The 25,772-nt window shown below is 36.7% G+C and overlaps 2 protein-coding genes across 4 annotated transcripts in view; one reads left to right on the forward strand and one right to left on the reverse strand.

The window, feature by feature from the left end:
- Positions 1–22,963, reverse strand: part of ppfia2 (PTPRF interacting protein alpha 2) — a 269,017-nt gene extending 246,054 nt beyond the window's left edge. The window contains exons 1-2 of the mRNA XM_048157029.1: positions 22,871–22,963; positions 15,969–16,138 (exon numbers count right to left, since the gene is read on the reverse strand). The gene's annotated coding sequence lies outside the window, so the exon portion shown is untranslated. The remainder of the gene's footprint in view (positions 1–15,968; positions 16,139–22,870) is intronic.
- On the forward strand, positions 22,921–24,584 carry llph (LLP homolog, long-term synaptic facilitation factor). Of its 3 annotated transcripts, none has more exons than XM_048157062.1 (3): positions 22,921–23,059; positions 23,647–23,871; positions 23,960–24,584. In XM_048157062.1, the coding sequence occupies exons 2-3, from the start codon at positions 23,658–23,660 to the stop codon at positions 24,124–24,126; spliced, it is 381 nt and encodes a 126-aa protein (XP_048013019.1). In that variant the 5' UTR covers positions 22,921–23,059; positions 23,647–23,657; the 3' UTR covers positions 24,127–24,584. The 3 variants fall into 3 exon arrangements, with proteins under 3 accessions (XP_048013019.1, XP_048013021.1, XP_048013020.1); XM_048157064.1 differs by having other exon boundaries at positions 23,963–24,584; XM_048157063.1 differs by lacking the exon at positions 22,921–23,059 and adding an exon at positions 23,118–23,136.
- Positions 24,585–25,772: the final 1,188 nt, after the last annotated feature.

Here is a 25,772-nt window from a genome sequence, read left to right on the forward strand (position 1 = left end):
AGATTGACAGTAAACCTTTAGAACTTTCTAATGATAAAACTTATCTTCATTAATATTTTAGATCGTATCTTAGATAGATAGATAGATAGCTCCTTGGCTTTGACTGCTAACATGGTCACGTCGAGCTAGGCGGGCGTGGTTTCAGCAACCAGTCGCATCAGCTCAAACCACCTCCCCGCCTCTTTGCCCATTTTCAGTTATCCGGGAGTGACGTGCAGTCACGTGCTGCTAAGATGGCCGCGGCCTCATTTTTGCGTCAAAACTGCTGTTCAGAACTGTATAGGTGACGTCACGGACACTACGTCCATGTTTTTTTACAGTCTATGGTAAATATACATTTCTTTCAGCCTGAGGCTTATTCATTTCACTTTTGGGGCCCTATAATACACCCGGCGCAATGCGACGCAAGGCACAGCGCAAGTGTGTTTGCTAGTTTGCGTCCAGGGCCGTTCGCGTTTTCCCGTTCAGCGCCACGTCCTTAAATTAGTAAATGCATTTGCGCAAGTTAGTGCGCCCATGGGCGTGCTGGTCTAAAAAAGAGGTGTGTTCAGGCGCATTGCCGGCGCATTGCTATTTTAAGGAGCTGAAAATAGACTGCGCCATAGACCAACTCAAACCTGGTCTAAAGTCTAAAGTCAATGGCGCAATATTTTTTTGTTAGAGCGCGTTGGTAGAAACTGCGCCTCTTTCACACAGGACGCGGTAAGTGCTGCGCTCGCCGCTGGGTTCAGCGCAGCTCTTCAGATACAAAGCGATTTGCGCTGCGCTGGCTAGAGCACATTAGTTGGAGTTTTCCAAACTTGTATTGGGAGATCTAATCATTTGATTGTTGTTCCACCTTTTGGTCAGCAGCAAAGTATATGTCCCGTGCTAAGAAGTGTCTGTCATGTCTTCATGACACAGCTTTTCTCCCGATGTCTCTATACGACCAGCAAACTTGTATTGTATAGCTCTGGAAATTCCAACACAGTAAATAGCTGTTCATCCATTTTGCTTTCCTATTGTTTGGATGCCCCGTTGCTATTGGTCGCGCGGGTAATCGTCACAGAGCGCAGCGGCAAAAGTTGAACCATTTTGAACTTTGAACGTGGCAGCGCGCAAGCTGCGCTCCGCTGCGTCTGCGCTTTGGTCAACGCAGTTCTCGCGCGGCGCAAGCCATTGAAACAAATGGGTTTCATAGCACAGCGCAGCGCTTACCGCGTCCTGTGTGAAAGGGCCTTCTGGGCGCGTCCACAGTGCGCGTTGACTTTGCTTATTAAACACAGGGATGCGCATCACACAAACATGCCAAATATTAAAAACAAAAGGATTACAGTGTAAAAGAATATTATTGTGTAGGCTACATAAATATAAAAATGTAATAATGAATAGTCATTGCGTGTATTAGAATTAGGCTACCTATTTTCAATTCAGCCTATTACTACTTATAATGATGAACGAAATTGGCTAATTAATTGAACAATCATGCCAATACACACACATATATATTAACTGACTCATCGCGCGGAGCTATTTGAAAGCCTGCATCCAACGCAGACGACTGAAAGATTGACTGGCCACTTAACAGGTAATTTCAGCAAAACATCTGATGCCAGAAGACGAGGACACAATCACTGCTAATTCATCCCACGCCTTCTTCACCTCGGGAAGCTTTGGTGGATTCCTGCTTGTCCCGTAGATGATCTGCTCGCGCGCTTTAACTTCGCGCACGAGCAGATCGGTTTCTTCGCTTGAAAAGCGTTCAGCTTTTCCGCCAACAAATTCCGCCATGTAAATAGCAATCTCGCTGTAGCGCATCTCGCTCTTAAAGGGAATGGGAGATGACACTCTGATTGGTTTATTGAACGTTACGCCCATTACTCATTAAGAGAATAGGGACAACCCATTTCAAAACTGCGCCCCGGCGCACGGACCGTTTTTCCGTCGTTAAAATAGCAAAAGTGGATTTGGACACGCCCTGAGTGCACCTGCGCCGTGCGCTTTACACTTTGCGTTTAGATCGTTAAAATAGGGCCCTAGGTGTGAAAGGGCCTTAATATTTGCCAAAAATAGAACTTTTTTGTTGTAATTAAAAAACAAACAATCAAGCCCAGCCCAGGTGAGAAAAAGTATCGCAAAAGTAACATAACGCAAAAGTAACTAAGTAACACTATTAGTTCTTTTTAGGGAGTAATGCAATATTGTAATGCATTACTTTTAAAAGTAACTTTCCCCATCGCTGTGAATTAATACTTTAATCTCCAAGTAATTAAAGAAATTAACAACATAAACCAATGTTATTTAGCATTATTTATAAACCATTATAGTAATGTTTTGAATTTATCAGTTTTCATTTTATTTCGATTTTGTTTGCTTGTTTTTAATCCATTTAGCTTTAACTATTTCAGTTTTATTTCAGTTTTTGTCAGTTTTATTTTTATTTCAGTTTTAGTAATTTTAGTATTTCAATTTAAATTTATTTCACTTAGGTGCCAAATCAACATTTCTAATATTCATTTACATTTTTTTTAGGTTTAAACTCTCATCTTAAGTTCAGTGTAACCTAATAGTTTTATTTTATTTCATCTTTATTTCATTTACAGAAAACGAGTTAACGAAAACAACACAAAGACTATAAGACAATAAACTATATTTTCTGGGTTGTGCTTGTCCATCCAAAACTCAGCATTAAGATCTGCTATGATGTCGGTGGTTGCTAGGGTGAAGCTCTGTGCTTAGTTTTTTTTAGCACATTATGCAGTTGCTAGGGTTTTCTGGATGGTTGCTATGTAGTTGCTAGGGTGTTACTACGGGGCAAAGTTTACAGAGAAAAACGTGTACAAGACTTTTCTTTTTATAACTATGATATAATAAAAATGTAATATCACCTCCCCCTTAACAAGCCACATAATTTGAGGTATCATTTATGAACGTAGCACAAAATGCAATACTATTAAACGGATTTTTCAAAAAGGATGACCAACACAACTAGTAATATAGCAAGCAACACTATTGAATACTCAAATTTTAGGCAGTTCAACACTGAGCATTGACCGAAATGGGTGCCCTAGGTGTTATAAAGCAAAATTTAACACAGACTGTCTGCTACAGCAGGGCACTAGAAGAAGAGATGCAATCTAATCCGCCTTTTCAAATGACAGTTAAAGGCGTGAGTTGTGGGTGGTGATCAGAGATGAATGTGGCATTGGTTGGTTGTGGTCTTTTCTCTCCTGAAATAGCCTATATTTGAAACAGACAAAATAATACAGAGAGAACAGAGATGGTAATCTGATGGATTGGAGATGTATGTTGTCGGTTCCCATCATGAAATTGCAGTGGATCTATGGGAGAATTAAGCTTTCTGCAGAGGGTATAGAGCATCTACTCTTTCTGCACTGCACCACCTGTTGTTTACCGCTAGCTGATGACAGGCGAAAACAGTCACAGACATCCACCCACCAGCTCAACACCTGCAGACCTCACCACCTAATCACATAAAAACAACGTCATCTGATGCACCTGCTATAATAATTTATTCATATATATTCAATGAAGTATGTGTGACCCCTTCTGGCCTTATGTCTAACTCATTCACATTTGATTTTGAGGCTGCACCCTTCCCCCCTTCCCACTTCTTGAATCTCAGGCAGACTAAATAAATAAAAATGGCATGGCTCATGACAGTTCCTTGTCTGTTTTTATTTGAGCTCCCTCAGATGAGGCCTGTTACACTGTCAGGGACAACTTTTCTAGAGAAATGATGGAATTCAATGATTTTACTTCAATAAAGTAATATATTAAAGGCACGCTGTGTACATTTTTGCCACCAAAGGTCACATATTCAGAACAAAGGCGTAGTGCGAGTGCGACACACGGCTTGAGAGCAGCTGAACTTTTATTATGCCACAGTCGCCACTTCCGCTTCTTCCTGTCAAGTGTGTGTGGGGCAAAGCAGTGCTGTTTTATAATATTAGATACATTTAAAGTTTTTTCTGCTACTCTGCGTTCCCTCGGCGGCTGCTATGAGACACTTGTTGCACACTGCAGTAAGCTAGATCGATATTAGGCATGGTAAAACATGGTACTCGCTGTAAATCAAGAAAATGAGATTTAAACAATAAGACTGTGTTGAACTATTATATAACATGAATAGTTTTCTGTTGATGAATGTATCCATCTAAACAGTTGCTCACCTGTCTAATAAAACACATAATATATTAAAGCATCTTTGGTGTTTCCATGGTTTCTACAAAATAAAACCGAGGGTATACGCGAGTATGATTTCATTGATAGGTGACGCCAAAACACGGTTTGTGTCTTGGTTAAAATTGCTTATTTCTCTGGATTTAAACATTCTTGGAAACATTTGGGATAATGTAAGTACACAAGTCAACAAAATATAGTAGTCAACATTTGAAGTGGATCAAAACCTTTCATCAAAGTTGTCCTAAAACCTTCTTCTTAGGACTTCTTAGTTCTTAGGACAACATTGATGAACTTTTTTGATCCACTTCAAATGTTGACTACTGTATATAACATTGTTCTAGTGGTTTATGGATAATTTAATCCAAAAATCTTACATTGTGTTTTTAATACATTTTGTGCTTATTATTTGTATTGTGTGGTCACCGTTTTATGAAAGCAACAAGGAACTCGAGGCGTGCTGTATAGGGTTTTAGGAATTAGTCTAGATTTTGAATGTAACAAATTTATAAAAATAAAAATTTATACTGGATAACAAAATAACAGTGCTAGAAATATTCTGAGTTTTTTTATTTTAATTTTCATATTCAAAGAAACAATTTAAAAGGAAAGTTATGGATTAAATGCAAGTTAGGTTCATGTTAAATCTACATTAATGCACTTGTAAGTCTAGGCAGAAGTTTAAAGGGGACCTAATGCCCTTTTTCAAAGTCTTGATTTTATTTTTTGGGGTCTAAAAAAAAAAGAAGTTGAAATTGCTTAACTTATTTTAATGAGTTAAAGTAACTTAAAAACATGTGTTGTCACTTATTGATCATATAATTTTTTACAGTGTATGTTTTCATACTTGGATGTCCAAAAAATACATTATTTTCACATATTTTACACTATTGCAGCACCTCTCTTCCCAGTCTGTCAGTAACGCTCAGTTTAGTTTCAGTCTCTATGAAGCCCCTCTTTCCGAAAAGCGCAATGTGCTCTGATTGGTCAGCTGGACCAGTGTGTTGTGATTGGTCAACCGCTTTGAGCGTGTTTCGGAAATATCACACCCCTTACCATAACCGCCAGTTATGGTAAGGGACTACACTTTTGAATACTTCATATTCTCAAGGATGCCACAAAATGTAACAAATATCACAAATGTAAAGACGATGATCTAACATGCAATGATATCACTCAGGGTGATGCTCCACCATCTTTGACATGACACTCATGTGAAAGACATTAGCCTCACAAGAAGTTAGCCTCACCCTGGTTCCCTGGACAAAAACCCAACAGGATTTTTCCATTGGCTTTTGGATTATTGTAGAAAATAAGGTCTGTGACTAACAAAAGCTTATGATTCTTACACATCAAACACAATCGGCAGGAGTCAAAAGCAAAACATAGGCTATAAACGAACTATACCACAGTTGCATGACTTCAACGTCACCACCATTAAGCTTCTGACAACTCTTTCAGTCTGCTTAAAAACACCTTTCCTGAAAGTTTGAGTTATAATAATTCGCAAGAGCTTGATTATGAACACAAGGCTGTGAAAGCGGACTAGTGAGCAGATGAGCTGATCTGTTTGGCTGATGATGTTTAATGTCCTTGACTGTAGTCCAAAGACAACTAAAAGAAAAAAAAAAAAAAAAAAAAAAAAAAAAAAAAATCACAAAAGGGTATTAGCAATGTATTTTATACCGTAGAATAAAATGTGAAACTACCTTGAGTTGGATTCACCACAGACCTTATTTCTAGAATTAAAAAAAAAAAAAATGCTTATTTCCGGGATTTGGACTACAAAAATACGTCATCCCTGCACCACTCTATTTGAGTAAGGGGTGTGTGGTGAGCAAGACACACAAAACACATAGATGTGACTCTCCACTGTTGAGGCAGCAGAACGTTAAACTGGGCAGGAAAAACTTGTTGCTAGGCAACAGATGCCGAACAAAGCTAACCGACTCAGCATAAAGGCAGGATGTTGATAGTGGCTGTGAGCACTAGAGCACCGCTGCTGAGCAAACCGTCAGTCTAGACTGAGAAAAGACCACTAAGCAGGCTTGATATATGGCAAGCATTGATTTACTATGGGGAAAAAAAAAAAAAAAAAAAAAAAAAAAATCACATGAGCCCATTAAATCGTACTTAGACAGATTACTGTGAAAGTATTTGATCTGTCGCAAAGGTATTGTTAGCGTTTTTTAATCGTTGCTCACTAAGTGCATTTGTCTTTGTCAGGCTAAGGTGGAAGCTTGGAGCCCCATCAATTGTGCGATCGATTTACAGTAATCCACCTGAGCCGTACAGGGACCCTCTACGCTCTGAGTCCCTTCAGCGCTGGAGCGCGGCCAGATCCAGACAAAGAGCAGTGGGGAAAGTCCTCCCGATCCCATTCTTCACTGATCTGTCAAATCATTTCTGTGTAAATACAATTAAAAGGTCTGTATCTAATCTGGATTTAGAGAGCGTCAGTGAGTTATCAGCCTTGCCAGTAACTGTACTGAGAACTACATATAAAAAATGTCTTAGTTTCTCAAATACCCAGTTTCTCAAAGCTTGTGCAAAGTCTCACCCCACAGACTTCCATTGTAAGCGCATTACTGTACATGTTTTGTTTCGTTTTATTTTACAAACTAAGGGACAAATTAAAATGAATTAAATGGATGCTGTCAAAAGTGCTTGTTTTTAACCTGAAAGGTTCCCTCCAAAGTACAGTCATTTATAAAAACAGTCAAAAATCTCTTTTGAAAACTTTTCATACCTTCATTTTTTATTTTTGATATTTTAGAATCTGCATTTTAAAAGTAAGAAAATCAAACATTTACTAACAGTTTGCGCCAGTGCAAACCTAGCGTTAAAAAACTACAGTCGGGATTTATTAAAGACACGCAGTGCAAAATCAGCACTGAAAAGGCGTGGACTGAGTTGTTTTTGCAGCTGATCTTATTGCATGTGCATTTGTAGGAGTTTCCCTTTCAGACACAAAATTTATGGGAGGAAAGTATTTAAATGAATCACGCAATGTGATTTACTAATGTTTGTGCTAGTCAATTCACTTGTATTTGCACCATTATTTAACATCCAAAAAAAGCATGTCTTAACCAATTTTGCGACATGGCTGCAATTGTCACTGCTAGGAGGAGACGCCGTGTATGCACATGTATGATGCACGTGTATGATGCATATTACGATGTTATGATGAACTTCGTATATATGCCTTTCTCCACTGACGTTCAAAGCATTTCTTAGGAAACTGATTGTTAGATGGCAGCTGTCTGACTCGTGAATGTGAACATGTTTGTGTAACATTAGCAACACATTATTAGCTGTTTGATAATGTAGTCAAGCAAAACGCTAATCATATAAATTACCGTTATCTGTCCGACGTTGTAAAAAGCGATACCATTATGCATCATTTACCTCAGTAAGTTGACCGAGTGGATCTTGTCTGAGCTTGTGCAAGCCAGTGGAGGCGGGGCTAATTATCATATTCATAGATCCGTGTATATTAAATGAGACAAGGGTGTAGAGTTTCATTCAAGCTATTTTAAGGCATTAAGATTTTTTGGTAACACTTTACTTGAAGGGGTGTGCATAAGACTGACATGACACCTTCATAATCATGACATGACACGTGTCATGAATATGAAGGAGGTTTTATGAATGTTTATGACAACTGTCATTAAGTGTCATTCGCTCAATTATGTCATTTTTAATGCAAAGATGACATTGTTTGAGATGTCCGAGTTATGACAACTTGACATAAACCAATACATCATAACCTGTCAGTGTCTTTGTCATGACAACTTGACATCATTTAGCTTTATGACATTATTATTACATTAAACTGTCATGTGGTTGGTTTTGACATTGGCTGTCATGAGGCCATTATAATAGTGTAATAAATATGTATCTTGAGCTCAAGTACAGTGGTACAAATTGAACTTGTCATTAAAATGTCATTAAGTGACAATACTCTGACAAATAATTTTATAACAGCGTCATGACTATTTTTCATTTCATGTTTTTTTTGTTTTTGTTTTTTGTTTTTTTAAGTTTCCACCAACAGAAGGTCAGATAATAGACAATTTCAAATTTTGTAAAAAAGATGACACTGTTATAAAATAATGGTAACACTTTATTTTAGGGTCTTTTAACTAGTTGCTTATTACTATTAGCATTCATATGGCTAAAATATTGGCTATTTATTAGTACTTATAAAGCAGATATTAATGCCTTATTCTGCATGATCTTATTCTACATTCTTAATCCTACCCAATACCTAAACCTAACAATTAACTATAATAAGCAATAAATTAAGAGTTTATTGAGGTTAAAGTCATAGTTAATCGTTTATAAATGTGTTCCCTATACTGAAGTGTTACCAAAATAATGTAATGTAATGTTAACCCATAAAGCTAAGTAGTTTTTTAAGTTTGATAATTAATCTGCTATGTCATGTTTATGACAGGTTATGATGTTTTGCTAATGTCACGTTGTCATGACAAAGACACTGACAGGTTATGATGTGTTGGTTTATGTCAAGTTGTCGTAACAAAGACATCTCAAACAATGTCATCTTTGCATTAAAAATGACAATTGAGCGAATGACATTTAATGACAGTTGTTATAAACATGCATAAAACCTCCTTCATATTCATAACACGTGTCATGTCAAGATTATGAAGGTGTCATGTCAGTCTTATGCACACCCCTTCAAGTAAAGTGTTACCGATTTTTTTTTTCACAGGAAAAAATGTTTAAATATGTAATTTTGGTGATCAAAGATGAGTTTTAAGGGATAAGATGATTGACTACAGGAGGACTTTAAAATTTAACTTTAGTCCACAGGGCAAAATGTGCCCATAGTTGAAGAAACATCTATTAAGAGAATTCAAATAGTGAGCAGGAATATTAATCTCTGCAAAAGCAGAGTCAGCCTTCTTCATTCTAGAAGAAAACATGCATATTCCTGCTTTTTTTTTTATTTATTTTTTTTAAATACAGCCATCTGTGTGAGGGAGTTTCTCAAACACTGCAATACGCTAATATACACTATTGCAGTGAAGCTTCCACAGGATCACTCATGCTCAGTATTACAATGTTTTACGGAGATTTGATAACTTCATTCTATAGAGCAAAGATGATCAATACTGTCAATGTTATTGATGACAGCAATAGGCTCTGAGCAATATGTCATCTTTTGTGTTGTCTTCAAAAGCAACTGAAGGATCGCAAGTGGTGTGATGGAGGTAACATGTATACATGTATATATTTAATTAAGTAGTTTTTTCTCAATCTTACAATTATATATTATACACATACACACAAACAAAATTATATTAATTTAAATGAGATGTTCAGGCATGTGTTTTTATGTTTTATGCATATATATATATATATATATATATATATATATATATATATATATATATATATATATATATATATATATATATATATATATATATATATATATATATAGTCTAAATAATCTACAGAAATGGACAAATGCAAAGATGCTTAGCATCTGTGCAGTGGTGTGTGCTGATTTTGTGGTGGCCTGCCAGTGTCCCCAGATGGGTAGTAGTGGGCACTGAAGCCCAGGGCAGAGCACTCAGCCTGGCATATTCCTGCACACTCATGTGGCAGCCACCCAACTGTACATCTGCACATTCAGGCCCTCCAGGTGTTGCTCCCCCTGCTGGGCAGGAGCAGTGCGCTCTCTGCTTTGCAAAAAAAAAAAAAAAAAGCAGGGCTTATATAAGTGGCCTATTCTGAAGGTATAGAACAAGTGTCACCTCAAGGTAAAAACGCGTAGCAGCAGATGACAACATGTGCTGATTGAGTGATTATGAAACAAGATGGTGACATTGCCATGAAACATGTCACGAAATGCAAGTGTAAGCTGAATGTGTGGAACTCATATCACAGCATTCTAACTAAGAAACATTTCCCAGTGATTTACAAGCCCTACAAGTACAGTTGTGCTCAAAAGTTTACATACCCAATGCAGAATCTGCAAAATGTTAGTTATTTTAACAAAATAAGAGGGATCATCCAAAATGCATGTTTTTTTTTTGTTTGTTTGTTTTTAGTACTGTCCTGAGTAAGATATTTTACATAAAAGATATTTACATATAGTCCACATAACAAAAAAATAAATGAATTTATAAAAATGACCCCGTTCAAAAGTTTAAATACCCTTGATTCTTAATACTGTGTGTAGTTACCTGGATGATCCACGACTGTGATGGTTGTTTATGAGTCCCTTGTTTATTCTTCAGAAAAATCTTCCAGGTCCTGCAAATTCTTTGGATTTCCAGCATTTTCTGCATATTTGAACCCTTTACAGCATCTTTTCACACTGAGGGCAACTGAGGGACTCCAACACAACTATTAAAGGTGCCCTAGATTCAAAAATTGAATTTATCTTGGCATAGTTAAATAACAAGAGTTCAGTACATGGAAATGACATACAGTGAGTCTCAAACTCCATTGTTTCCTCCTTCTTATATAAATCTCATTTGTTTAAAAGACCTCAGAAGAACAGGCGAATCTCAACATAACACCGACTGTTACGTAACAGTCGGGATCATTAATATGTACACCCCCAATATTTGCATATGCCAGCCCATGTTCCCAACATTATGAAAGGCATTAGACAAGGGCAGAACGTCTGGATCTGTGCACAGACTAGGTAAGCAAGTCTGAATCAGACTAGTCTGAATCAAGTCTGAATCAGACTAGGTAAGCAAGCAAGGACAATAGCAAAAAATGGCAGATGGAGCAATAATAACTGACATGATCCATGATATCATGATATTTTTAGTGATATTTGTAAATTGTCTTTCTAAATGTTTCGTTAGCATGTTGCTAATGTACTGTTAAATGTGGTTAAAGTTACCTTCGTTTCTTACTGTATTCATGGAGACAAGAGCCGTCGCTATTTTCATTTTTAAACACTTGCAGTCTGTATAATTCATAAACACAACTTCATTCTTTATAAATCTCTCCAACAGTGTAGCATTAGCCGTTAGCCACAGAGCATAGCCTCAAACTCATTCAGAATCAAATGTAAACATCCAAATAAACACTGTTCTTACGCGATTAGACATGCTGCATGACGAACACTTTGTAAAGATCCATTTTAAGGGTTATATTAGCTGTTTGAACTTTTTTTATGTTGTTTAAGGCAAGCACGAGCTCTTGGGGCGGGGAGCACGAGATTTAAAGGGCCACACACCCTGAATCGGCTCATTTCTAATTATGCCCCAAAATAGGCAGTTAAAAAAATTAATTAAAAAAAATCTATGAGGTATTTTGAGCTGAAACTTCACAGACACATTCAGGGGACACCTTAGACTTATATTACATCTTTTAAAAAAAAGTTCTAGGGCACCTTTAAAAAAGTTTCAAACATTCACTGATGCTCCAGAAGGAAACACGATGCATTAAGAACCAGGGGGCGAAAACTTATTGAATTTGAACATCAAGGTAAATTGTACTTAATTTGTCTTCTGGGAAACATGTAAGCATCTTCTGTAGCTTCTAAAGGGGAATACTACATGAAAAAATATGATGATATTTAAACAAGAAGAAAAATGTACGCCTTCATCCTGTTAAAAAGTTTTCACCCCCCGCCTCTTAATGCATCATGTTTCCTTCTGGAGCATCAGTGAATGCTTGAACCTTTTTTAATAGTTGTGTTTGAGTCCCTCAGTTGTCCTCAGTGTGAAAAGATGGACCTCAGAATCATACAGCCACTGCTGGAAAGGGTTCAAATATGCAGAAGATGAAGAATTTGAGGGACCTGGAGAATTATTCTGAATAAGTTGGGCAGTTTAACTATTCAGAACAAACAAGGGATTCATGAACAACTATCACAAAACAACAACAACAACAACAAAACAGTCGTAGATCATCCAGGTAACCACACACAGTATTAAGAATCAAGGGTTCACAAACTTTTGAACAGGGTCGTTTTTATAAATTCTTTGTCTTGTGGACTATATGTAAACATTTTTTTATGTAAAATATCTTATTCAGGACAGTACTAAATAAAAAAGTAACATGCATTTTGTATGATCTCTCTTATTTTGTTCAAATAAAAAAATTTTGTAAATCCTGCAAGGGATATATAAACTTTTGAGCACGACAGTAAATCAGAGTGTGATGGTCGTCTATAATATATACATTGGAATTTACTTCACAGACGTTAAAAACGTATGCTCTAGTCTATATAGTATGAATATTGGTATTATGAATGAAATTCAAACGTACTACATCCGCCATGTTGTTACTGTCATGTGACCTACAAGCGTCACCTCCAATCATAAATCCCCTCCCGTGGCCTCACGGGATAGAAAATTGTCCATCCAAGGCAAAGTTCAGAATCTCGGCGGAAGTATAGGACATCTGGGGACTTTTCACCTACTGTTTTTCAAATGCTATGCATATGGACATACTACTCTTTTGGTGTACAGTTTTTTAATGCAGCGTTAATGTCACATTTAGTCTTTTTGCTACTGTGCAATATGCTTTTATGAGTGGCTAACCTCTTTGCAGCAATAAAATATGCCAAAAAAAAGGATATTTTTATTTGAATGCCTTCTAATTTAATTTGTCATGAAAAATGGCAAAGTGGCTCTGATTTACACAAAATCACAGATTAAATCTAAGCTTTCCTATAACACAAGTCTATCACTTCCTTTCAAGCACTGCCATTTCCTTCAGGAAATGCTAATCACAGCGGTAATAAACTCTATGTCAGTTCTGCTATGAACCAGTGAACAAAGTCAAACTGTGACTCATTAATATCAAAACGACTACACACATTTAATTCATAATTCATCCACCTCTATATATCCTATACATTTTAATCACTTCACCATGGCAACATGTATTCAAACTGATGACTGGTGCACATAGCTTAATGATGGTCATGAATAATTAACCACAACAGTATTAGTCCTCACTAAAATATAAACGTGTTTACATTGCTTCTCACTTATACATACAGTGATGCATAATACAGATCTCTTTGTTTCCCTGGTAGTTTTGTTGGAAGCAGGGTAAGATTTCTTTAACTGGATGGAATGTTAAAATCCACCATCCAAGGTTAATTTGGCCGCTAAAAAGAGATCACTGGAAGACATGTGTGAGTTAACAAGAGCAGCACATGAGCAACAGCACAGATGGGCCGCTTACACACTATTAGCTCCCTGAATTGGAGGGCATTTCTGTCTTGAGTACATATGCATCTTGTTTGCCATACTGTTTACATCAGAAGATTACAGATTAGTGTGAGATGAGTGCACATGCATTATTAGTAGTAGGAGAAACCCATAAAATTGTGTCATTTCAGTGTGAATATCTGTAAGTGAAAAAAAAAAAAGGTTTATACTATTGGTTCTTAAACAGGGGGCCTCAGCAAACTTTTAAAGGGTTAGTTCACCCAAAAATTAATTACTCACCCTCATGTCTTTCCAAACCTGTAAGACTTTCGTTCATCTTCATACCACAAATGAAGATCTTTTTAGCAAAAGACATTGCAAAACTAATCCATATGAATTGAGTGGTTTAGTGCAAATTTTCTGAAGAGACGATGAACAGATATATAGATTATCTGATGAACAGATTTAATTTATGCTCTAAATAACTAGCGTCAAAGTTTCAATTGCGTAGCTGCATATGGAGGGACAGAAAGCTCTCAGATTTCACCAAAAAGGTCTTTATTTGCGTTCCGAAGATGAAAGAAAGTCTTGCAGGTTTGAAACGACATTAAAGGGATAGTTCATCCAAAAATGAAAATTATTCCCTGATTTACTCACCCTCATGCCATCCTATTTGTATATGACTATCTTCTTTCAGATGAACACAATAGGAGATATATATTAAAAAATATCCTTAGTCCAAGGTTTATAATGGTTGTGAATGGCTGCCCACATTTTGAAGACAAAAAAATGCATCCATCCATAAAAAAAAATGAATCCATACGACACCAGGGGGTTAATAAAGGCCTTCTGAAGCGAAACAATGCTTTTGTGTACGACAAATATCCTTATTTAAAACTTTCCAAAGTAAAAAAAAAAAGCTTCCGGTGCGACAGCCATACGCATTCGATGTATGTCCAAAAAGCATTAACTTCCGTGACGTAGTACGCAATGACATGACGTATGAGGAATATATTATATATATATTTTTTAAATATTTTAAATATGAAGGGAGAACAAACTTTGAATATTGTGTTGGACAAAAGGAGGCCTTCGAGTCAAAAAGGGTGAAAACCACTTGTTCAAATGGTTTATTAGTGACTCTCTAAAAAAATACGGTAACACTTTAGTATGGGGAACACATATGACTTAATTTACTGCTTATTAAAGGTGCTACAGAGGATGTTTTGTTTTATACATTTTTGCAATATTACTTGAAACTGTCTTTACTAACTGATAAAAGACTATTTATTAGGTGCACTGAAAGGAATAATATTAATATACATCATCTGTGCACGAGGTAGGGCCTTAAAAACATCAGCCAATCGCGTAAACGATTGGCCCTCTGGCTTGTCAATCACTGCCGTGACGTTCCTTGTGAGAGACGAGCGCGGCTGCGCGCTCCAGTAACTTTCCTCACTTTACAGGCGCCGCATGCAATGTTTTTGTCAGGAGACAGGAGTAACAACTGCAGATTATGAGTTACCTGCGATGAGTCTGACATAATGAATCCACTAACAAGACACAGCGAATGCCGGTGGTAAACACTCGTGTTCCAATACTCGTGCACGAGTTTTGGGAGGCGTTCCCTCGAAATGAGCTGTGAAGGAGGGGGGTTGTTCTTACGCATGCGCTCATTTCAAAAACTCACTAACAGTCTTTGGTTTCTCAGTCGACGAAAAGATCCTCTTTAGCACCTTTAATAGTTAGTAAGGTAGTTGTTGTAGTTGTTAAGTTTAGGTATTGGGTAGGATTAAGGGATGTAGAATATGGTCATGCAGAACAAGACATTAATATGTGCTTTATAAATACTAATAAACAGCCAATATGCAGGCTAAAAAAAAAAAAAACAACTAGTTAAAAGTACTTTTGCAAGTTGAACCTGAATTTGATTTTCTTCAACCTCACCAGCAGTATTAGCTGCGATTGCACATGTACATTGTCCAAATAATTTTTAATTGCAAATAGATGGCAGAGATAGATAACTCTATTAAAGCAATTCAATAAACATTCTTCTCATCGTGAGTCAATATGTTGGAAAAAAAAATGCTACAGGCGTGCTGATAAACCTCACGCAACGAATTGATTTTAAAACCAGAAGCAACCACAATCAAAGTACATAAGCCACCAATGCAGCCTTCAACCAAACACACACACACACACACACACACACACACAATCATATAACCCACCATTATGGAGTAATCAACTTCCCCATGATGAAAAAGTAATAGAGATTGGGGAATGTAGCCTGCGGTTGTAAGTGTGAAATTTCTAATAATACAGTGATAGACTTGCCTTTAACAACACTCACGGCAGTCGTGTGTTATGATATCATAATAAAAATGTCCCAGAACTAATCTAGATCCTTTTTCCCCCCTTTTTTTTTTTATTTATTTATTTTTTTTACAAGGAGCAGGTTATGAGGGGCGAAACTCTCCTCATATTTGGCTTCCATATGCTGTAAATAAGAAAACCCACCCAGCAAAGATAGGGTAGACCTGGAAAATCGCAAATTCTCTTGAGACAAAAATCTACAAAACAGAGGCTTCACATTTCATTTTCTGATTTGGATTCTTTCACCTGGGTTGTTCAAATGTTGTTTGCCGTTACAGTTCAGCTCCATGGAGACCAAAACCAAGAGCAACGCCTCTCCTGGGCGTTTACCCGCACATGACAGTGTATTAGGCCGAAGCTGATACCGTCAGCTGTCTCTACTGGATACCAGAGGCTTGGGGATGATGATGGCAATCCTAAGAGCAGCAAGAGAAACAATGAATGAACAAGAAGTGAAGGGTATGACGTCAGCTCTTTTGTTTTACTTTTGGCAACTGTAGCCCTGTTCCCAAATCTGAGCTGTCTGTTGCCTAGATAAGTATTACCTTCTAAGGAGCCATTCACAAAGTTTTTGTCTTTAAAACCGCAAGATGCAAGGCAGTGGAATGGAAAAGGTCTAGACAAACTTTTTTTTAAAAAGTTGAACTTCTTGAATGCCATGTTTTTTTTAGAATGCTGTGTCATGCGCGAGACGCTGCAAAAGACACAAGTGCAATGGTCAAAGATGTCTTTTTAGGGTATGTTTACAGAGAAAAACAATGGAAAATGCAAAAACTTGAGATGCATGGCAGTGGAATGAAAAAAAGCAAGGATTAGAGATAGGGCTGTAACGATATGCGATATGAAACCGAAATCGCGATACGCAGGCCCACGAACCTGTATCGCGATGTGAGAAGGCAGAATCGCGACACACCCCTTCCAACTCCCAGAGTTATCCTTCCTGTCCAGATCCAATGCTACCACATTTTTAAATTACTATAAGTATTAGGGGTGTAACGATTTATCGTAGATGGCGTGTCTCAATCAGCTCTCTAGTTCAGTAAGTGTTTCGGGCACACATTGAATCTTGCAAGCAGGTTTAAACGTTTCTCATGTCAGTCTCTTGCATGGTCGCGTGAGAAAAGTCGTGGCTTTCTTTCACCGCAGTGCACAACAACAGCTGTGCTCACAGAAAAGCAAAAGACGCTTACGATGCTTTGCTTTAAGTTAGGGGCCGTTCACATATTGCGTCTTTTCCGCGTGCAAGTCAGTTATTATTTTCAAATGTAGCCGGGGGGCAGGCGCGCTCATAATGGGATCAACGCGGTCGCGACGCGCATGCAATTCTCAACTTCTCAGAATGCCGCAAGCGCACCGCAGGTCGTGTGACAAGAATCAACCGATCAGCTATGGCCTTTCCGTAACAAAACATCAAAAGCTCAGCCGAACAGCTGATCATAGCTGATCATAGCTGTTCATGGTGGTTTTTATATCTTATCTCCATCAATATATCTCGTAGTAAAACTAATGCAAGGGCTAGAAATCATTTATCCTTTGCAGAAACATCCTGATCCTCTTGGAGAGCTCAGTTCATGGTTGCATAGCAACGACCGACGCCACAGGAGCGCAAGCGCTTTGGAAAGAAGGAGAAGCGGTGCGGCCGCGCCTTCCACGCGTTTTTAGACGCGATATGTGAACGGCCCCTATTCATAATTCTAAGTTCATGTTAAATTTAACATTTTTTTTCAGTGACAGACAGCCCTATTCAACTGTTAATTTGAATACAGAAGGTTTTTATTAAAATGTTATATTTATTTATTTTATTGAAATGTGATCTTGTATGTACAACAAGGAAAATTATTGAAATTTGTTCATGTTTTTTTAATAAATCTTGTTTGAATTTCAGTTTCATTTTGTTCAAAATATCGTGATGCGTATCGTATTGTGAACTCTGTATCGAGATACTTACCGTATCGTGACCTGAGCGTATCGTTACACCCCTAATTAGAGATGCTTTTTTTAAAAAAAAAAGTTGTACTATTAATCTGAGTGCCATGTTTTTAGAATGGCCTGTCATGCGCGGGATACAAGACACAATGAGTCAAAGACGTCCGTCTAGTGCATGTTTACGTTGAAAAACAATGAAAGGTAGTGCAGTGGAATGCAAAAAAAATTCTGTGACTGGCCCCTTAGGCCAAGTGCTGATGCTATTTTTTTCTCTCTTATTTTAAGCATTAACTCTCTTAATTTTGATGATTTTTTCAGTAAAAAATGTTTTTTAATAGTTTTGCTATTATGATGATTGTCATATTATTGTGTCTATTATTATGTCTATTATTACAGATGATGTAAGCTTCGGAGCACAAACGATTCAGTGTGTCGAATCCGCTGTTCGGAGCGCCAAAGTCACGTGATTTCAGCAGTCTGGCGGTTTGACACGCGATCTGAATCATGATTCGACACACTGATTCATTTGTGCTCCGATGCTTCATGAAGCAGTGTTTTGAAATCAGCCATCACTAAATAAGTCGTTATTTAGTTTTTTTGGCGCTCCAAAAATATTCTCGTTGCTTTATATAATATTAACATTGAACCACTATACTCACATGAACTGATTTAAATATGTTTTTAGTACATTAATGGATCTTGAGAGAGGAAGTGTCCATTGCTCCCTATGAAGGTCTCACGGAGCCATCGGATTTCAACTAAAATATCTTAATTTGTGTTCTGAAGATGAACGGGTGTGTGTCTTATGGGTGTGGAACGGCATGAGAGTGAGTAATTAATGACAGAATTTTCATTTTTGGATGAACTAACCCTTTAATGTTATGAAGCGACGAGAATACTTTTTGTGCGCAAAAACAAAAAAATAATGACTATTCAACAAATTTGTCTTTTCCCTGTCGTTCTCCTACGCTGTTTACATTAAGCACTTCCAGGTTCTACATCAGAACGCTGATTCATTATTGCTTTTTGTGCACAAAAAGTATTCTCGTCACTTCATAACATTAAGGTTGAACCACTGCAGTCACGTGGACTATTTTAACAATGTCTTTACTACCTTTCTGGGCATTTGAAAGTGATAATTAAATTGCTGTCTATGGGGGAGTCAGAGAGCTCTCGGATTTCATCAAAAATATCTTAACTTGTGTTCCGAAGATGAACGAAGGTCTTACAGGGGTGGAACGACATGAGGGTGAGTAATTAATAATGACAGAAATTTCATTTTTCTGTGAACTGACTCTTTAAGAATGTTTAGATATTTGTACTGAAAAGCAATGCAAAAATACTGAGTAAGAAAATCTTTTTTGCAGTGTAAATAAAGTCTATCATCCATGCTACATTCAGATATCCAATGAGACAACGCATACAAGTAGTGAGTGGGTGTGCAAGAGAGCCACAGACTGTGTGTGTTTGTGTGTGCCGTTTGCATGCTGATCATTTCAGAACATGATGTCCTGGGACTTAATTATTCCACACACAGACGCATCGCTCTCACTGAAGGAACCCTAATTGGGGGGAGTCAAAACAAACACACAACAACGTTCACAGCTCCCCCCGCTACAAAGAGACCTCAGCTGACTGCCAAGGGCAATGTCACTGGAACAGCCCAGCAGATGGGCCTTTCAGTTTTCCTTCCTGATGCGAGTGCTTGCTGGTCCCATGGCAGACTGGTTGCAGGTTATGCTTCATATGTTTGTTTTTATCTATGAGGTGTTACAAAAACCTACTTACAGAGAGTTGTGGGGCTGTAGAGGGGTAATACAACACTGGGTGTTATTTATAGAAAAGCTGGAAGGAGTCTACTGTAAATGTGCTAATGATGTTAGCACGAGGGTAACATCAGCACTGTTAAACATATCCCAAGAAATGAAGCGACTATATCTGGCATCCAGTATCAGAGAAGAACAATATCCAACATTCACGTAGAACAATAGCCTGTCTAATTCTTTGGTGTGTGCATTTTGTGTGTGTGTGTGTAAGAACAAAACTAAGCTCTCTTCCATTCAACATTGGAGTTACACTATAACCTGCTCGCGTACGAAGTACAACAAGGTTCAGTTCAGAGAAGATAGAAAAACATTTGTGTGTGACTGGTGGATCCAAAACGGTCAATATTCATATTCATGCATTTTATTCATATTTTATGTTAATCATTTATGGCTTATGATTTACCAATATTACTTTTGATTTCATATATTCATGTACTCCTACTCTATATATTAAATCTCATCATATTTTCAAGTATTTATTTTTATTGTACCCTTGTGGTTATTCTTATTTTATATTTAAGAGTATGTATGCTTGCTATATTCAAGTGTTCCAATGTGACAGGTCATGTTGACACGTTTGTAGTTAGATATTGGACGTCTAATAAGTACTGCACAAGCGACAGTGTTTTTCAGAATTATTTGCTCATTTGATCTTGTACAATGTTGACATGTGATAATGTAAGATCTGCAAAATTCCCTTAAGGGGGCTAAAACATCCCCTATATCTATTTTCATCTATTTTGACACTTGACCAGTCTATGTCATAATGGGTAAATCCATTTGAACTTTTCTGATTGGAACAAAACATAAGTTTGAGTGGGATGTAAGTTTCCCTATGCTTATGATATAAAATGGACTGAGTCATTGATAGTTTAGCTTTTTTCCTTTACTTTGCTTCCCTTTGCCTTTCTGCTTCTCCTCTTCTATCTCTCATTCTTTCTGCAAATGTCTTAATAATTGTTTTTTCTTTCTGTATATTCTGATCTTCATCTATTAGATACAATAAACAAGATAACAAGATTTTGTTATTAAGTATTAATTACTTAATGAATTTGTTTGTCTCTATAATTTCTAATTAATAAATTTGTTATTCCTTATTCAAATTTAATTTCTGCTGGACTGCCTGGATCTCATTTTCTCAAGTTTTTGCATCAGTGACTAACTCATTTTGTTTTTCAATGGAGAGCATAAAAAGAGAAAAGGGCATTTCAAAGGAGATACTAGGGGAAAGAAGAATCAAATCACTTTTTACTCTTGTTTATAGCAGGTTGAATAATACTTAAAGGTGCAATATGTAAGATTCATGTCCGCTAGAGGTCGCTAGAAGCCTATTCAAAACAAAGCTTGATGACGCCAAGTTTGAGCGTGGAATCTTGGGACATGTGGCCTTCACATCACAGCCGGTGGAAATAATTGGGATAGTACTTGGGAAGAAATCATGTTCATGGATGCGATTATTAACGTTACTGTAGTATGAAGCAGAGCAGGACCGAGTGTTGTGGGAGCTGAACGAGGAGCTGGAGCAATTGCGCAACACACGCCTCACGAGCAGGGTAACTTTTATTATGCCACAGTCACCGGCGCCGCTTCCGCTTTTCCGGTCATGAGTATGAGGTAACACAGCTCTGTTTATCATATTAGATACATTTGAGTATGTTGAAAATGATGTAATGAGGTTACTCTGTGCATTCACTCGGCGGCTGCTGTGGGACACTGTTGCACACTGCAGTAAGATAGATTGATTTTAGAATATCATATTAAATGCTGGATGGCTTGTGTTGATAAATGGCATGGAATTAATTTTAAAATGTATTGTATGATGGAGAAAATGCTGTATTACTGTTACTAAAAAATAAAGCTCCATCTGATTATGCTATGTTAGCTACTTGACAAAATAGTGTTTTTCTGAGGCATGGTAAAGCATGGTACTCGCAAAAAATTAAGAAAATTAGATTTAGAAGACTAAACATGTTGAGCTATATAACAACAATTAGTTGTGCGTTATTCTGTCTATAAACGTAACCATACAGTTGTTCCCTTGTCTATTAAAACATGTAAATATTAAAGCATCTTTGGTGTTTCCATGGTTTCTACAAAATAAAACCGGAAACCGATTGTAACGCAGGTATGACGCAATTGAAATTGAAATTCAAATAGCAATTTTCTCACGATTTACAAATAGTTGGAAACATTTGGGATATTGTAAGTATTCAAGTAAACATAATATATAACACTGGCCTAGTGGTTTTTGGATATTTTACTGCAAAAATATTACATATTGCACCTTTAAGACACATGTATCTATAACCAGTCTTGTTCTTTGCAAGATGATCAATTACCAGATTATCAAAACTCAATTAAATTAAAAATTGTAGTGTATCTAAATTATGCTAGTGCAGGAGTTTTCAAAGACTGTGAACCAGAGGGCCCCCAAATATAATGATCCCCTTGTAAGGGCCCCTCTCTCCTAAAATATGAAGGCAGCTATATATTTGTATATATAAAAACCCATATATACTCTACAAAATACAATTAAAATAAAATGAGTATTAATTCAAATAAAATATAAAAATCCAAATTCAATTATCTAATAAAAATATTGACTTTGTATCAAGTGCATCTTCTTTAATGTATAAACTTAAAGAGAAACAAAGCCCTAAAAAAGAGAATATGTAATAATAATAATAATAATAATAATAATAATAATAAAACAATTTTTATCTCAGTTTTTTTTTTTACAGACCCCCTAGAACCTTTTTGTGCCCCAGAGGCCTGAACTGTAGCTTAAAGTCTGTGCTAGTGTACTCCAAAAAGTTAAAAACATTAAAATATATGATTTATTTTTTTCTTCTTCAGGAAAACGTACCAAAAATACAGCTGCAGGAAAATGTCTGAAACACTTCACTGGCTGTAATGTCAAAAATAAACATTTAAAACCACTTCAAAAACAAATCAACCATTGGCTAAAAAATCCACTAGGATATAATGAAATTGCAACTGAAAACAGTGTCTACCATGCTAACCCACCAAACCTTGACCCCTTGGTCAACACAGTAAAGTAAATGCATTGTCAAGCCCTGTCCTGTACTTTTAAAGGTGAAGTTGGTCATTTCAGCACTGCTAGCCTCACCAAATGGAATTGCAAAAATAATTATGTTTTTCAAATGAGTTTTCCCATCTGCCATGAGTCACACAAACGGTTAGTTCAGCCAAAAGTTGGCATACTGGGCCAGTCAAAACAAACAGAGCTAAGGGCACAGATTTTAAAATGGATAAAAACTTTCTAATAGTTGTCTATATTATATATACATATAATACATCAAATATTATTTATAAAATATAATATTATATATACATATAATATATTTCCCCGGTATTTTTGTAGTTTTAACTCACCTGTAATTTTGAAATGTTTTTAAAAGCAGGCCGCAGTTCTGTCGCCATCTACTGGACTAAGCGCGCGACACCCACGAGCCGTCAACACGCAATGTTTTGTCGCAAATCAGGAACTGTCGTAAAGGTACTTTTGCTTAGCGGTAGCTGTACACAGATACACGTGTATCCAGAGGCGTTGAGAAGATACATGTAAGTCACACACTGCGAATATAAATACAGTTTTGTAGTTGTGTAAACACAGCGTACATATATTAGTCCGTATATTGGTAATAATTACGTCTATAAGCAGTGCTTTTAAGTGATGTCTATAAGTAGAAATGTATTTTTGCATATGATATGGCTAACTGGCTAACAAACATCTTCGTTTTCAGCTGAGTTGTCTTACACAGATCTCTTGCTTCTGAATATACTCAAAGATATTTGGGTGATTGGTTATTTAGATAATAACAGATGTGTGAGATTATGAATGATCATGGTTACCTGAAGTCTGTATCAGTGCTTATGGAGTGGCCAATTTTACACATTTTAGGTGTCTCACTAGAGTCATTGAGCCTCAGATAACGAGCTAATGAGGTGAATCAGGTGTCAAATAGGGAGACACCCAAAATGTGTGACCCCCATGGTCATGAAAAATTAGGAAATATGAAGGAAACATTGTGTTTTCCAGCCCAGGAAGAAAAAAAAGGATACTTCTCTATGAATTTTGAATTTAAGCTGCATATATCTATATAGATATATATGCTGGATATATATATTTGTGTTTTATCTCACCTTAGTTTCCATCAGGATGGCAAAAAGTTTACGCAGCAAGTGGAAGAGGAAGATGAGGGCGGAAAAAAGAAAGAAAAATGCCCCCAAAGAACTGGCACGACTCAAAACAGTGCTGGGTCAAGGAGAGAAAGGAGAGATCACCATGAAAGATGTAGCTGAGATCGCCACCGTGGTGCCACCTGAGAAAGTGAAGGAGAAATCAGGAGATGCAGAGATGCATGAAGAAGATGGTGAGCCTTTATAGAAACATTTTGCACTTCTAGTTATAGTTAGTGTTGCATTTTATCATATTGAAATTTACCTGTTGTTGCTTTGCAGCAGATGGTGAAAAGATGAATTTGGACATTAAACGCAATAAAAAGACAATGTTGGACGATCAAGGACGGTATCCGGTCTGGATGAACCAAAAGGAGGCGAGGAAGGTGAAAGCCAAACGTTTGGGTAAAAAAGGAAAACGTAAGCTGAAGAAGGGTCTCGCCTGGTAGATATACTGACCTGCTTGAGCATGGACATTATTACAGTAACAGCTGTATAGGAGCTTCGCTGTGCATCATTTTCATGTACAGTTTGTACGTTTCTATGGACTTTTCATGCAACCTCATGCAGAAAAATTCAGTGTAAATTTGTGAAATGTAATGGTGAACTGTTGGTGACAGACACTGTGCGATGTGATGGATGATTGAACATCATGTTCAAGGTGCTTCAGTTCACTAGCTAATGTGGTGGGGGAAGAGTAAAAACACTGTAAGTCACGTGCATTCAGCGTACTACATGACTGACTCTTCCAATAAAATATATCTTTTTCTCTCTACTTCAATCCATGTCACTCTGTGGGTCTGCTTTACTTTGAAGTTAAGTATTATGTATTTTCGTTGCAGACAGAATAATTATGGATGCGCATCCTTTTTTATCTTAATAAAAATACAATATACCTCATGGGAAATTTTGTCTTTTATTTTGTGGTCAACACAAATGCATAACATTGAGTCAAAGAAGAAAGCATTAAGCCAGTGGCTTGGCATATAAATTGTATGAAATTATTTAAAAAGCATGAAATTATGTATCTCGATAAAGCACTATGGTATACCTCTGCATTAAAGGGTTAGTTCACCCAAAAATGCAATATTTTTTGTTTACGTCTGAACACCGGCTCATTATTGGACGGATCCTGCATCAGCATCGTGCTGCTCACGTGAACAGCGTTGGCCAATACTGAGCCGGCATTCGGACGTAAACATGGAAGCTTTCACTGCGTCAACTGTGTAGGAGACTGACAGGGTAGAGAAGAAATTGTTGAATAAAGTTATTTTTGTTTTGTATTTGCGCACAAGAAGTATTCTCGTTGCTTCATAACATTAAGATTGAACCACTGTAGTCACGTTGACTATTTTAACAATGTCTTTACTACTTTTCTGGACTTTGAATGAATGTAATTACATTGCTTTCTATAGGTATAATAAAAAAAAAAAATCATTGGATTTCATCAAAAAAATCTTAACTTGTGTTCATTCAAAGATGAACGAATGTCTTACGGGTGTGGAACGACATAAGGGTGAGAAATTTCATTTTTAACTAACTCTTTAAATCTCTACCAAGCATAAGTCTTTATAAATCCAATAAAGTTTGAAACGAACAGCAAACAATTTAAAATATTACTGCTATCATACTTTTTGTTTGAAACTTTGGACCTTGGCAAAAAGGTCATTGAAAAATGTGACTTAGACTTTTATACCATGTTCCTTGATACATACACTACCGTTCAAAATATACATTTTTTTAAAGAAATTAATACTATTGTTATCATTTTAATCAGCACAAATGCATTAAATTGATCAAAAGTGACAGTAAAAATATTTAAATGCTCTATACTTTATATTCATCCAAGAATTCTAAAAAAAAAATGTATCACAGTTTTCACAAAAATATTAAGCAGCACTGTTTTCAACATTGTTTCTTGAACAGCAAATCAGCATATTAGAATGATTTCTGAAGGATCATGTGACACTGAAGACTGGAGTAATGATGCTGAAAGTTCAGCTTTGCCAACACATCAATACATTTTAAAATATACTTAAATATAAAACAATTGTCATAATATTTCACAATATTATTTTTTTTACTGTATTTTTGA

This window comes from Megalobrama amblycephala, linkage group LG14 (genome assembly GCF_018812025.1).
Source record: "Megalobrama amblycephala isolate DHTTF-2021 linkage group LG14, ASM1881202v1, whole genome shotgun sequence".
Lineage (NCBI taxonomy): Eukaryota > Metazoa > Chordata > Actinopteri > Cypriniformes > Xenocyprididae > Megalobrama > Megalobrama amblycephala.